The sequence below is a fragment of the Rhinoderma darwinii genome, chromosome 7 (genome assembly GCF_050947455.1).
Source record: "Rhinoderma darwinii isolate aRhiDar2 chromosome 7, aRhiDar2.hap1, whole genome shotgun sequence".
NCBI lineage: Eukaryota > Metazoa > Chordata > Amphibia > Anura > Rhinodermatidae > Rhinoderma > Rhinoderma darwinii.
The window spans coordinates 38,598,710-38,614,089 of NC_134693.1; the positions used below are offsets into that span (position 1 = coordinate 38,598,710).

At 41.4% G+C, this 15,380-nt stretch overlaps 2 protein-coding genes across 5 annotated transcripts in view; one reads left to right on the top strand and one right to left on the bottom strand.

Annotated features, from left to right (window-relative positions):
• BCAR3 (BCAR3 adaptor protein, NSP family member) overlaps positions 1-2,129 on the top strand; it is a 94,095-nt gene extending 91,966 nt beyond the window's left edge. Inside the window, exons 11-12 of the mRNA XM_075833190.1 lie at positions 321-533; positions 1,360-2,129. Of these exons, the coding sequence (XP_075689305.1) occupies positions 321-533; positions 1,360-1,523 (377 nt within the window). The 3' untranslated portion in view covers positions 1,524-2,129. The remainder of the gene's footprint in view (positions 1-320; positions 534-1,359) is intronic.
• Positions 2,130-8,605: 6,476 nt separating this feature from the next.
• FNBP1L (formin binding protein 1 like) overlaps positions 8,606-15,380 on the bottom strand; it is a 137,040-nt gene continuing 130,265 nt past the window's right edge. For 2 of the 4 annotated variants that reach the window (XM_075833193.1, XM_075833191.1), the window contains exons 14-15: positions 13,582-13,727; positions 12,256-12,785 (exon numbers count right to left, since the gene is read on the bottom strand). In XM_075833193.1, coding sequence (XP_075689308.1) covers positions 12,607-12,785; positions 13,582-13,727 — 325 coding nt within the window. In that variant the 3' untranslated portion in view covers positions 12,256-12,606. Of the gene's footprint in view, positions 10,413-12,255; positions 12,786-13,581; positions 13,728-15,380 lie in introns of those variants that run through there. The other 2 variants (XM_075833192.1, XM_075833195.1) reach the window with 2 other exon arrangements.

Consider the following 15,380-nt stretch of genomic DNA (forward strand, 5'->3'; position numbering starts at 1 on the left):
CGCAGTGCATACGCCATGCATACGCGCGCAAAACGCAGCGTTTTTTGCGCGCGCAAAACGCATACGCTCGTGTAAATGAGGCCTAATACATAGCTGACCTGAGTCTTCCAAAGTGAGAGCTGCTGCTTTTTAGAAGCCCACTGCTCCGGTTCATAGGGGGAGGGTAATTGTTCCGGAGTAGAGGACTTCCCCCTCTTATGTCCATAAACCCGAATGTTCTTTGAATTCTTGTTTCGTGCTCGGCCGCTAACAGTGGCGTTCTGCCCAGAATCACTTGGTTCCGAATACAGATAACTCTGCACATAACTTATCTGTTGTAGGTACAATATTCAGCATGCAGGAAAATTTGACAATCCCACTTGTGATGCCTATAATACTGTTGCTGGAGCGTCAGTCTGTCATATTTGAAGGTATGGACTGGTGGGAGAACCATGACAGAGGATGTGAAATCATTTTCAGTCATTTGGAATCTGCACGAATTATTGCCCAGAATGCAGCTTTGTATCAAAGCAACGCAGAGCGGCTCTTGGAAGGTAAGAAATAATACGGCTCAACATCAGATAAGTGCTGGCGGCTATGTTCCAGTTATTCATAGGTTAACTTCAGTAATATACTCTATTCCTCAAACTATTCAGAAAACGGGATATAGAACTTTTGCGTAGAATTTGTCATATAAAAAGTTCTGTAATACTATTAGGTGGTAAAGCCCCCGCTGCTGTGTATACAGGACAAAAATACAAAACTAGATTATGTAATAATGGAGAAGGGGCAACATATTATTGAGATACTCTTTTCTAGAGAACAGTATCTCCATAAGGCCAGTATTATATAGAACACACACACACGCACTAAAATTTCTCTAAAAAAATAGTGTCCCTGGTACCCAGAACAGCCAATCAGGTCACTTCTTTTATTTTCCTCTTGAAAAATGTAAGCAAAAATTTTCTTGGTTGCTGTAAGCAACTGACTTTTATATTGAGCCATCTAAGGCTCTGTTCACATCTGCGTTTGGGTCCCGTTCGGACGTTCCTTCGGAGCTTCCGGCAAAACGATGGATCTGGTGCACAACAGAGACAAAATGGAAACCATGGGCATCGGATCCGTCACTATTGAAATCAATGGTGATGGAAACCGAAACCTTGCTACCTGTTTGTGTCTGCTCAGGGTCCCGTTCTGACGGAAAGCTCCGATGGAACATCAGAACGGGACCCCAACGAAGATGTGAACAGAGCCTTAGTGTACTTGGCAGTGTTCACTCCATTGTGCATTGGCATCCCTGACTTTTATACACTTCCTGGATATTTCTATTTTTTTATTTTATTATTATTATAACGAATATGTGTGTTTTCTCTATTTTAGAATTTAAGCCAGACGAAGCGATGAGTGAAATCTTTAAGACAGAATTCCAAATGAGACTTCTATGGGGAAGCAAAGGAGCCCAAGTTAACCAGGATGAACGATACCATAAATTTAGACAGATTTTAACAGCCTTGTCCCGAAAATTAGAACCACCTTCTTCTTGAAGAACGTCTGACTCCGATCTGTGCTGTATAATATAGAGACCGATTCTAGATTTTAGCAGTTGAGCCGTTTTTGTAAAATGCTTGCTGTATATGTACAATGTATATTTTGCCTCGTTTTTAAAGAAAACTATAAACAGCAAATTATTTATTTAATATTACTTTCAACTTGATCTCCGCTACTAATTGTGTAGTAGCATAATGGACAATTGCAGTAGTTTAATGCATAGCAGATGATAGGAGTCTCATTCATAAAAACTTTTTTTTTTTTTTTTTTTTTAAATGACAGTGTCGTTCCCCATAACCAGATTCCAGCACTCATTTTCTCGAAAAGCAGTGATCTGATGAATTGCTATGGGTAACACTAACATTTTCTTAAAACAGTTACTATGCATGAGGCCCAAAAGTGTGCACGTGATTCGTAGATAAACTAGGTCGCTCACGTCCATTAATATTATGAATATTGAGCAATGCATCAAACAGAGTACCCGGAATACTTCAGTGAATAAGGACAATCATGAAAATATTCTCAACAGAGAACACTATTCTTCATCAACCCAATATGTGCACATGAAATAAAACACATGCACTAGGAAAAATAAAACTTTAAGACAAACTCACGTTGAATTTTTCCAGGACAGTCTTTTTGAGAGCTATGTACTTTATTAAACACTGCAATCTGAATACATGAGCTGTACCCCATAGCGCCATATCCAGAACTAGTGGCCATATCCAGAACTAGTGTCCAGTGAAACAAATTAAATGGTCTGACTGGTTGATTTGGATGATGGCAAACTATTATTTAAAGGGGACATTTACTTTTTACACTTGACATGACTGGGCAAGGTTTACGCTAACTATTCACGTCTCAACTGCAGCAGTTAAGAAACTAGGTAAGCGGTCAGTCTAGTGTGCCCCATGAATTAATAGGGAATGTCTCATGTATATTATTCTAAATTAGTCCGTAGAAGAGAACTAATGTTTTTTTAATGTGGCAGCGGTTTTTAATTTTTAAAACATTCCTTTAAGGCAGCCATATTGAAGTGACACACTGCCTTCAGATACTGTACAGTAGGGTGTTTAGTTATGCTTTACAGTAGCTAAATCTATCTTATTTTACTGTCAATTGATGTTCTTTTCAGTCTCCAGAAAGTGATGCAGTCCAGCACCCTCCCCCAGAGAGTGACAGAGGAGATAAATACAGAGCTGTATCTGTGTGCAGAGTGTTGCTGTCCTGTCTTACCTAGACTTCCAACAGTACAACAGCACTGTTAGTAACTTGACCATCCTTTTGCTCATTCTGTTCTGGTCTATACAGCAAAGCTAACAAGTGAGATACGGGAAGTGGCAACCTGTTGTGATTGCTCTAGTGGCCAATGTAAAAACCGGAATATTCGAAAACATTTTTAGTAACACAAAAAATAAACGAAATTAAAAAAAAAAGTGCAGTTCCGTTTGGAACTTTGAGGCAGATATTCCTCTCCCTGCAAGCCGATTTTCGCGGCAATTATCGCGCCGTTTTTCACCCGCGGCCATTGAGCGCCGCGGCCATAAAACAGCGAGAAATACACTTTCTCCTGCCTCCCATTGAAGTCAATGGGAGGTCAGAGGCGGGAGCGCCCGAAGATAGGGCATGTCGCTTCTTTTTCCCGCGAGGCAGTTTTACTGCTCGCGGGAAAAAGACGCCGACGCCTCCCATTGAAAATCAATGGGAGGCGTTCTCGGGCCGTTTCTGCCGAGTTTTGCGACGCGGTTTCCACGTCAAAAAACTCGGCAAAATACCCCGTGTGAACATAGCCTTACGGTATGATAGAGTAAAAGCTCACTATTTAAATACCTCTCAGTATGAATTTAATTGCTAGAGAGTGTAAATAATGTTATTGGAAGCATAAAAGAAATGAAATGAAGCAATATATTCATTACAGATTTATATAGTGTTGATTTAGGACTGCACGTTTCTATTCCAACACTTTCTTGTAAACAATGTATGTAGAGATTCTTTCCAGTGCCGACTCTGGAGCAAGCAAAGGAGGCAAATTTTGTTCAATGTCCAATCAAAAATAGCTATTCCCTGATTTTAAACCAATGAAAAAAAATCGGGCTTCAAACAAGAACTTTCGAAAATATATAATAGAATATAGTGTGTATTTCCCAGCATTGACCACACGATTGCGCTGCTGTTTAGCGTATCACAATGGAGCTTCTAACAAACTTTCGAAAATATATGTATTTTTTTTTTTTATAAGAGGTCATTTTCTGATGATACATTCCCTTTAAAAGTGAACGGAAAGAAGCACCCAGCAAATTTTTTGGACCATTCTTGTAGAAAAATAATTAGGTTAAAGGTAGTGAGGTGCAGTGGTGTAGGCCCCGAAGCCCGCGGCCCCCCCATCAATAAAAAGTTACTATAGTAACTCGGGCCGCAGGTCCCTGTTACTATAGTAACTGACAGTACTTACCTTCCTGGTTCCAGATCGTAGCGGAAGTCCTGACGTCACAGCGATGTGCGCAGCGCACGACATCGTGATCCCGGATAGAGTCAGGACAGAAATTCCGCCGCGGCTGAAGAGGAGGGTAAGATTAATATCCCTGGCTGCTGAAGCTGATTGGCGGGGTCCGACTCCCGGGAGCCAGCCAATCAGCTGTTTTGAAGAGGAGGCAGCACTCGTACGAGAGCTGCTTCCCCTTCATTCCGGTCACTTGCTCACACTGAATCCGTGTCGGCGATTCACAGTGTGAGCGAGTAAGGGAAATTAAGGGGAAGCAGCTGTCGTACGAGTGCTGCGGCCCCTTCAAAACAGCCGTTTGGTGGGTCCCGGGAGACGGACCCCACACATCAGCTATTGATGGCCTATCCTGTGGATAGGCCATCAATGTTTAGGGACTGGACAACGCCTTTAAGCCTACGACGTAGCAGGCTTAGAGGGCCCATGAGACAGGATCACAGATTGTGTGATGCAGTCTGCTGGGCCCTGTATCTAAGCCAATCACATGGTAGGCTTAGATACATGGCCCATGTGTGATCCTGTCTGATGGGCCCTGTATATAAGCCTACCACATGGTAGGTTTAGATACAGGGCCCCAGCACACAGTAATCTTATACTGTATAAGATTACTGTCTGCTGGACCCTGTATCTAAGCCTACCTTGTGGTAGGCTTAGATACAGGGTCCCACAGACAGTATCACACATGGGCCCTGTATCTAAGCCTAACACGTGTTACTAATCGTCTTTTGTGTGTTTTCTTAGATTCGGTCGTTTGACTACGTCGGATTCCAGGACTACTTCGATGACGGCTTTTTTTTTATCATCAATAAAATGGTTAATGAGGGTTGTGTGGGTTATTTTTTTATTTCAATAAAATATTTTTTCTGTGTCTGTTTTTTTTTTAAACTATATTAGTACCGCCTTAGTAATGGCCACCATCTGATTGACAGCATCCATTGCTAAGGCGGGGATTAGTGTTAGCCGGTGCAGAGGCTAACAGTAACCCCCATTATTACCCCGGTACCCACCGCCACCAGGGGTGCTGGGAAGAGCCGGGTACGATCCAGTACCCGACCATCTGTAGTGATGGTCGGCCACTGGGGCGGCCGCAGGCTGGTATTATCATGCAGGGACAGGCCAGAAACAGTGGTCCTTCCCACCCTGGTGATGCCGCCTGCTGCTGCTTTATTGTATCTGGCTGGTTATGAAAAATGGGGGGGGGGACCCCACGTCATTTAAAAAATTTTTTATAAAAAATAATTGGAAAGAACGATGTGGGGTCCCCCCCAATTTTCATAACCAGCCAGATACAACACAGCAGCAGCAACCTAGCATTACCAGGGTGGGAAGGGCCACTGTTTTCGGGCCTTCCCCAGCCTGCAGCCACCCCGGTGCTAGACCATCACTGCAGATGGTCGGGTACTGATTCGTACCCGGCTCTTCCCAGTACCCCTGGTGGCATTGGCTACCGGGGTAATAATGAGGGTTAGTGTAAGCCTCTGCATCTGCTAACATTAAGCCCCGCCTTAGTAATGGAGGTTATCAATCAGCCAGCGGCCATTACTAAGGCGGTAATAATAATTCTTGTATTTTTTTAAATGAAAAAAACACATCCCCCATTAACCATTTTATTGAGAATAAAAAAAACAAACACTGTCATTGAAGTAGTCTTCGAATCCGAAGTTGTCAAACAACCAAACTTGTAAAAAAACAAACACAAAGAAGCAAAATTATTATTCTTACCTTTCCTGGGTCCAGCAATGGAGCCGCAATGTCAGCGAGCTGGGCCCTAGATCTAATCCGATCATGTGTGATACTGTCTGCTGAGCCACTGTATCTAATCCGATCATGTGTGATATTGTCTGCTGAGCCACAGTATCTAATCGTATCATGTGTGATACTGTCTGCTGAGCTGTGTATCTAATCCCATCATGTGTGAAACTGTCTGCTGGGCAACTGTATCGAATCCTATCCATAGTTCATAGGGTCGCAGTGCTATAGATATGCTATGCTGTCTCCTATACACACTTTGTTTTTTGGCGGACACATATGTATTGCGGCTATTTCCCCTGACATTTTAAGTCCCTAGCGACGCCTCTGGCGGCTGCTGCTGGTGCTGCATTGTTGGGTCACTTAGGAGACCCAGCGATGCAACTGAAGGCTGCGGACCAACGGCCATGAGAAGTTTGCGGGGGGGGGGGGCAATAAGAACTTTTGCATTGGGGCCCATGAGCCTTTAGCTACGCCCCTGGTGAGGTGTGTTGACTTACTGGCCACGTCATTCCAGGCCACTGTTGGTTCACAAAATCTTCACTAAGAATCCCTGAATACTATTTCTGTCTTCTGTAGAGCCCAGAGGACAGCCTCTCAATGCAAGTCTATGAAAACTTCGCTGTGAGTCTCAGACTTGAATTGAGAGAATGACCTCCGACGACTACAGTAGATGCTGTAGGGTTTGGGTGGTCAGAGTGGAGAGCACATGACCGAACGGCGGTCCGAAATCTAGCAGCTAACTGAAAGTGTCTGGTAAGCCAAAACACTTCACTACCTTTCACTTAAGCACATTTTTAAACGGGGGAGTGTTTCTTTAAAGGCGTTGGCCAGGAATAGATTTTATTTCTATTTTAAATTAATGTGACATGTACAATTAACTTTCTAATATAATGTCTCTTTATATATTGCAGCATTACTTGTAATTAGCAGTCACGTGACCACACCCAGGGTAGGTTTTTCATTTCCTGTGACGTTCCGCGTCTTTGTTCAGCCAGCACTTCCAGCTGAGCAGAGGCACCGCGCGTCATCAACTACATTTACAGGCAGTGGGCCGGGTGGATGTTTCTTGAGCTCTTCAGAGCTCCGCCTCTGCTCAGCCAGCACTTCCGGCAGTGGAACCAAAGACACGGAACGTCATCTCTGCTAGTACATGCCCCCTCCGCCTTCTCTCTCGGGAGTTCCCACACTCGCTGCCCCCTCCTTCTTTCAGATTCCGTTTCAGCCATATATATACCTGCCCCATTCACTTCATCTTATGCCTCAATGCCCACCTCGATGGTATATACAGCGATTCCGGTGGTTACATAAATACATGGATGATGGGGTTATATACAAGTCTGATGGATTTATATTATCCCTGTGTATTACCCTCAACATCTCTGTATATAACCCCCATCATCCTGGTATATAACAGCCATCACCTCTGTGTAATTATTACTGGGTGTGTGTGAGACAGAGTGCAGTGAGGGAGCTGGGTGCCTGTAATTAGAGCAGGGAATGACCTGTGAACAGAGGGGCGTGGCAGTATGCAAATAGCTGAGATGCAGTGGGGGGGGGATGTAAGCAGTCTCCTCAGATGCAGCAAGGGATCATGGGTATGGTGGTTTACAAGACAGTAAACAGCCAGGACCAGGAGCAAGGGACGTAATCTAAGAGCAGCAGAGCCGTTTGAGATCAAACATAAACTGGTTACAAAGTTAGTGGGGAGTTTTAGGGAAGGCAAACCAAAGCTTGTTAGAAAATATTTTTTTTTCCTGGCCAACCCCATTAAAGTTACCACTATTCTGTTTAAAGAGGCTCTGTCACCAGATTATAAGTGCCCTATCTCCTACATAATCTGATCGGCGCTGTAATGTAGATAACAGCAGTGGTTTTTATTTTGAAAAACTATCATTTTTGAGCAAGTTATGTGCTAGTTTAGATTTATGCTAATGAGTTCCTCGGCATTAAGGGCGGGCCAGTTTTTGGCGGTAGTCGAGCATAAGAGAAACGAATGAGACTGCCTGATTATTAAATTAAAATAAAAGGCGTGAAATACTTGTGACCGGTGCCCTTAAAGCGGACTCCTGATATCAAGGAGCTAGTGCATTGTGGGTCACGTCTCACAAAAGGCAGCCAGATTTTGAAAGCAAAGTTACTTCATTTTAAAGTTGATTTATAATGAGACATTCATTCAGGTAAAGTAAACTTTATATAGGTCTAAAAATTAGAGTCTCCACCAGTATTATTACCAGATCTAGTCAGCAGTATTTGCAATGCCGGTTAGTGTTCATATGGTTAGGCCTGATGCACAGGAACGTGTTTTTGCGCACGCAATTCAACCACAAAAATGCGGATGAATGCATGGGCCCATGCACATGACTGTGGTCTACGTGGTCCGAGCAATGGCCGGGAGCCCGGACCGCAAAAAAAAAAGGTTATGTCATTATACGGGCTGAATTTGCGGTCCGGACTCACTGAAATTTGCGGACGGCCGTGGATGACACTCCCCAGCCGTCCGTGCTGTAATCACGGGCCCTGCACATGGCTACGGTCATGTGCATGAGGCCTTATGCCAGCTATCTCAACAAGACCACATTCTTCAGAACACAAATTTAATACGAGGCACAACTTATAGCTTATTGATAGGATTTGAGGCCAGTCTGCAGTTGAAAAGCCATTCAAGAACTAGAGTACCCAATCCAATAGTTTTCCACAAGGTAGGCAAAGTATTGAAAAAATATAGTAGCCCACCCCTCCCCAAATATAAAGGTAACAAATGTATTGTAAATGAGGCGTTGACCTGTGCAGTCCTGTGAGAAAAACCTTACACAATAGACTGTTTAATAGTAATTTAGCGGTTTATTTAAACGCCAGGGCGCCAGAAAGCTAAAAATACGCTTTTCTGGCGTATACATAATTAAAAAAAAAAAAAAGTCATACATTTTTAATACATCCAATGAAACATTAAGCCAGGTAGTGTTCTTTACACACACACATTAATTCACAAATTTGGATAGAGACTAGTGATTAAAGTGGTCTCAGACACCTATATGTACATTATAAAACAGATCAGCAATACACCTGTTTATAAAAGAAAAGTGCACAGAATTATTAAGTATTACTGTCATTTTATCAGGTTCATACAATAAAAAGATTGCCTGGCAATAGCTTTAACATTGCAATAAAATGGACTGGTTACTTCCTAACCCAAAAATACACTACAGTCCTAAAGACAATCAACAAAATACAATGATTGTGTTACATGGTCTTGATTCTAGCTAGTCTATCCAGAATACTCAACCATAGAAAAACACCTACAATGGCTGCTTCTGCAGCTGTGGCACAGTAGACGTCCCCAGTGCCTGAAGAATCGTATCAGACCTTCAAACACTGAAGAGAAAAAGGGAGGATGCCAAGACAGCTCTTCTCAAGCCCTATCCTCGGAAACCACTAGTCGTAAAAACCAGACACATTACAACTAGCCGCAATGAACCAAAGTTTATATATGAATTGGTCCACGTAACAAGTAAAATATGATCTTCGAAAGGTTATTCCCTGAGGACAGGATTATAAATCGTTGAGCCAAGCCAATTAATAACTATGGAATAATAATCTGGTAGCGATACGTTGGCAACGACCTCCTAGGCACTCCAGTTTAAGGCAGCGTCAGAATGGAAAGTAGTCAGGGTGGTCTACAGAACATTGAAGATCTTCCATCTTTGGCCAGTTGCTGTGCCCCACATCGAATGATCTTCTGGATCACAGAGCACAACTTTAACCAGATTTTAGGGAGTTCTCTTGCCCAGGGATGGTGCAGGTGCAAGTTATATAGACACATACAAAGTTATTGATGTCCAAAATAAAAACTGGAATGTAATAAGTTATTGGAAAGGATGGACAGTTCTAGCAGCAAAAACATATGGGAGCGTTGGCTTGAAGATATTTAAAGATTGGTAATAGTGGTTTTGATAGGAAGGCGATCAGGCTGTACAGACTGTAGAAGGAAATGAAGACTGGAAAGAAGTTAAAGGTGAGAAACATGTTTCATGCAACTCTAAAGGGTTAGGGTCGAGAATGTAGATGGCACAGGCAGACATTGGCAAGATAAAAACCTGCAGGCAATAAGCCTTAATGTGATGCGAGGAGAAAACTAAAACACTCTAGTGAATATTTGCAGAGCTGCATAAATGATGATCAATAAGGGCCGTGTAAATTAGAGAATAAAAATGTGGTAGGGGGTCTTTATAAAAGCATTCAAAGATTTTTTTTCATCATTTGGAAGAAGGTGCAAAAAACTAATCACAGATCATCATTTTTGGAGTGTAGGCTAGAACATGTTAGAAGAACTTTCCTATAAGAGCCATCAAAGGTGCAGCAGTATACAACATTCACTAGTTTGTTTCCAGTTACGTCATCTGTAAAATAAGGATGGAATGATGTTCTGTGAAAATGAGGTGCAAGCGAAAACTGCACCATATTAAAAATAAGAAATCAGGGCGCCTGGAAGTTAGTGAATAACATGTATGTATCATGCGTTCATGCGTGTTGCTGCTCTCACATGTGCCCCCGGCTAATCCCCTCCCCTTAAAAGAAGCTGCATGTAAACGCCTTCCACATCTCGCCCAGATTCACAGACACCCTCTTCAGGAACCTGCAGTCCGAGAGGAAAAAACAGAGAAGAGGACAGTTATGAAGGCACTACATAGGGAGATTGCAGATATTTATATTTATTGAAATATAAATTAAATAACGGAATTACAGCGCTATAATGTAATATGTCGTATGAAATTAAACATAACTGAAGCCTTCATAAAAATGGCATTTGAAAGGGATGTAGTCGATAAACAATTTGTATATTTTATATAACCATGGTTGTTGTCAGTCTATGGAGATTAGGATTTATTTTATTTCTCATACAAAACAGTTTCATTACTTAAACAGGGAGGTTAAAGAAATGTATACATTTAAAAAAAAACAAAAAACTACAAACTTCAATTATGTACATACAACATATTAATAAGAGTACCTATGCATTTGATGTTATTTTTTCTTTAACTAAATGTAACCAAAATTCTGTGCTGATTAATTTCACACATTATATATATACACACACACACACACATATATATATATATATATATACATACATGCATACACACACTTTTTTGTAGTGTACCAAACCCCGTACTCTCCTTCTCTCCGCAATGTAAATTGATAAAATTCTGACTGACTACAACTAGGGGGACTTTGGGGTTCACTGACGAGATGTAGAAATCCGTACGCAGCAATATCTCCCCAGTGTCGGCTGCAGGCGCCCAGAGTTTTAGCATTTAGAAAGGGGCAATCTTATTTTGCCAACCTCTTTCCATGTACACTATTAGGTAACATGGATGTCATAGATCCCCACACGGGACCCTCCCTTTATGAGCCACTAACAAGCAGCAGCTTTCGTGGACCAGTTTTGGGAAATGTATTACATGGACGGCCGTTCATTTGATTGCATGCGAGATAAAAGTTTAAAAAAAAACAACAGCAGACAGCAACTTTGCCAAGGGACAGCAGATTATATAGGGGTCTCATATTAAAGGGATTATCTGATGAGACAACCTCTTTAGCTTTATGGCCCATGTGAAGGAAAGCGGATCTGGAGGACTGTACCCCAGGATATATAATAAAATTAATCAGCATGGAATTTTGGAACTTTTCAGATGAAAAAAAATAACTAAAACCAAACCATAAGTACTTTTTTTTATTTTTTTAAACATTATGATTTTGTTTGCACTCTGTTAGGTACATTAATCACCAAAAGAATATTTGCGTTGACAGCAGAGATTGTGAAAGGTATCAAAGCAACACCGCATCATCTAGAGTTGATGCTGATATTTACATTTTTCCTATTGAATTTGAGCATGCACGTGAATTACCACATTGTGGAACTGCCTTCGACTGCCAAAATCACTACTCACTCAAGTCTGCTTTGTGGTGTGGGAAAATATTACTAAACAAAGTATCAAAATTACAAGTGGAACCAGACGCGGCATCCCAAAATTTCCAGAAGAAATTGGATTTATTGTATCACGTTCAAAATAGGTTTTGTTTATTTAGAACATATTGGCTTAAGAATGAAAAGAAATAAAGCAAATATACTAGGCAACGTCCCAGCAGAATAAGACCTGCATGAAAACACCATAAAAATGGCGGCAAGAGGACACCGCAACAAAATAGCATCATTAAACCATAGGATTTGCAGCATTAAACAGCTACTTGGTCATACACCACTGGAAAATAAAACAGCCAGATAATTAAAAAAGTTTTAAAAAAAACCACTGGGATTGTTAAAAACATGATGTCCCCACTGACATAATTGTGAATAAAATCAGTAAAAAATCTTGATATTTTGGCTCAGTAATTTGTCCTTTATAATAAAGTAAATTAAAAAATGGGTTCTGATGAAAGCAGGTAAAATATGACGTTTACTTGTTCAAATTATATATATATATATTATAGAAAAGAGCTGATTTTGGGATGATACGATATAACACTATTTCTGACTTTTCATAGTTAAACTAAAAGATAAGAGTAGAAAACATTCTATAAAATAGAATTCAATGTACATGTGTAAAATCCTAACGCACATTGTGGTTTAAGGCAAAAGGTAAAGGGAAAGGATTCCTCTCTCCAGTTATCTCTAACTTCAGTTCAACCTTAAATATCCCACTGTGCTCACACAGTGAACAATATCCGCCAGGCATCAAAATTATCCTATTCGCATTCAAGTTTATCTCCCGTTCAGCAAGAAATCTGCTCCATCTCGCTCTGACCAATCTCTGGTGTACTTGTGTAGTTTAGATATAGGTTACTGCACCTTTACTGTTTTTCTCTAGAGTAACATCTATGTAAGACGTGGGCACGTAGCCTTCCTCTCCATTCTGCCGTCTTGCTCTTGTCCAGCCGTCCCCTTTATCTTCCTCAATAATATACATTACTTCACCTTCTTTCATAGCCAGGGTGCCTTCATTATTGCCTAGATGGAAAATATTAAAACAAATTTAAGTGAAAAAGTAACAGTTCTGGTCTTAAAATAATAATTTAAAAAAATACCATAATCTAAACACTACATTCCAAGACAATCACAAATTAAATCCCTATGACTACAGTGCCCTCTAGTGGTAAATGGAAGTAGCTTTCACTGCATTTTAGTCACTACTAACTCCTTTCTTACTATTTTAAGACTGGGGTTACATAGACATTTTTATGTGCAAGAGCTGCAATGTCTCGTAGCAAAAGAGACAGAAATGGGGTGAAAAAACTACAAGCAAGTTGCAGGAGTGTCTTATGTTACAGGTGTGTAGCCCCAGCTTAATGCCTTCATTACACAAAGCAGCAGTGGTATGCAGAGTGCTTATGGGTTGAGTTTTTTTTCCCTCTAATGCCACATAAATTACAGTTAAAGGGCATAAAGATTTACAAAAGCAGCATGTTTTATAAAACACGCGTTTCTCTGCCAGTGTGAGAACAGAACTTTCGCTTACTAACATTGCACCTGGCCTCTTATGTCTAACTCCTGTATCAGGTATTTTACCGAAGACGACCCCCCCCCCCCCCTCTGCCAATGCATTACACAGCCACTAATGTGCGTGCACAGTTATCCAAATAACGAGAACATGAGTCTAGTCTTCAAATAGTACATGCGACATACACAGTCTACAATGTACGTGAATTGCCAGTGCAGCTTTGCAGTTTTCCTATTTAGTGGCTAGCTGTTTTAACCACTCTTCTAACTACTAACCAAAAGGTAGCCAGATACCTCTCATACATACCATCAAACGGATAGATCGCTTTACAATGTCCAATGGCTGGCAGGGGGTCATCATCGTCAAACTCATCATCAAATTCTGGATGAACGGCAGGCTGAGGTTGGATTCTGCCTTCTTGGTTTGCATCTTCTGTGTAACTTCCTTCCGGACTGCCAAGAGACAAAGACGTTAAAATGCACACTAAAGCATTACTCATACAGTTTACAGTGTCAACCAAAGTTTCTCCCCACAATAGAAACAGCCCCAGTGAACCCCATGACAAAGAGGAGCCATAATGCAAGGCAATGTTTCTTGTGCTGGCCACAAAGCCCCCTCCGCCCCTTGACCACAACACTACAGAATGATCCCCCCCCCCCCCAAATGCTGTGCAACAGTTTAAATTCCAGGGCTGACTGGTATATGACAGAGTGAGCTTAAAGAAAAACTCCAGTGGAAACTCAACTTTCCATGTCTGCATTCCTCACTACACTTCTTTACTCACTTTAAAAAAAAATCCTCAATCTTGATTCTTAGATCTTCCCAGCTTTCTCTTCCTCTCTGCTTTGCTATCAATCCCCTGATGCTTCAGCACAGCTATCACACGACCAGCTAAAGACCATACCATTTCTGCATGCTGGAGGGACACTGTTCTCTCTATATTCTCCTAAATAAGCTGAGAAACCATAAGAATACAGCCAGGGAGGCCACATTACATTCTTCTACATTAAATCTCTGTGACAGGAGCCTATGTATCAGTGGTAGTTGATGCTAAAAGTTTCTATCCCCCCCTCTGCAAAACTAATGTGGTACAGGAACTGCTGAAGCCTGTGATGGGTGACACATAGATCTCCATAGAATCAAGTAGAAAAAGTGGGTCACCGAGCCGGATTCACACTGCTGCTAAGCAACCATCCCAGTGTGATATATAGAGATAGAAGCATCAGGAAATATAACGGGCGAGAGATTAACACATGGAAAACCATAATGGCACACATGGGAAAGTTTAGTTTTGGCCGGAGTGTCTCTTTAAATGGCTACATGGACGGGATCAGAGTTTTCACCGATCGCGGCAAATAGTGCGAGTGTGTCTGCCAATCAGCCAAATGGTCACGCAGGTACAGCTTTTGTTGCCGACATGATCACTTTAAAATACATTTACAGAATTGTCCATGAATAACTTCCCACCTATGACATATATTGTTAAGGGGGTTAAAAGTTATCAAAGCTTGCATAAAAGGAAAAGTAGCCCCAATAATTTCGAAGGTCTTAAAAAAAAAAAAAATCAAAAAAAATCAACCTGACCGTTTTCTATGAACAATTCCCCTACTACCCCTTGTATGAGCGAGTTTGGACAAATCTACAAACTGCTTCAAACTGATAAGTATGGAGGTAACGTAAATCTAAGTCACAGCTGAAGGGATTCAGGATGTTTACAGAGAATTTTCTAGGGTTTTTTTTAGCTCCCAGTGAGTTTGACCCCTAGTTGGCAGGAAATAAAAGCTTAAAACTGGGAAACCTAGTGGTTTCTATTTACATTTTGTATATTTGTTTTAGTGGTACAGAGGGGATTCCATACTTCTGATATTTAGTACTTTCCCAACCTTCAGATTTGCCCCGGTAAAACACATATTGACAACCCATTTGCAGCTTAGTCTTTGCAGCACAAAACACATCCTCTAGTTCTAGGTAAATTCCAGACACTCCGTGGCCAGCCAAACATATCAGAAATAAAATGTCTGTCAATATAATGCATGGGCAGGCTGGGTCAGCTAGAGGGAGAGCTGCTGATTATTTGCAGCTCTCTGCCCTGGCTTATATAGGGA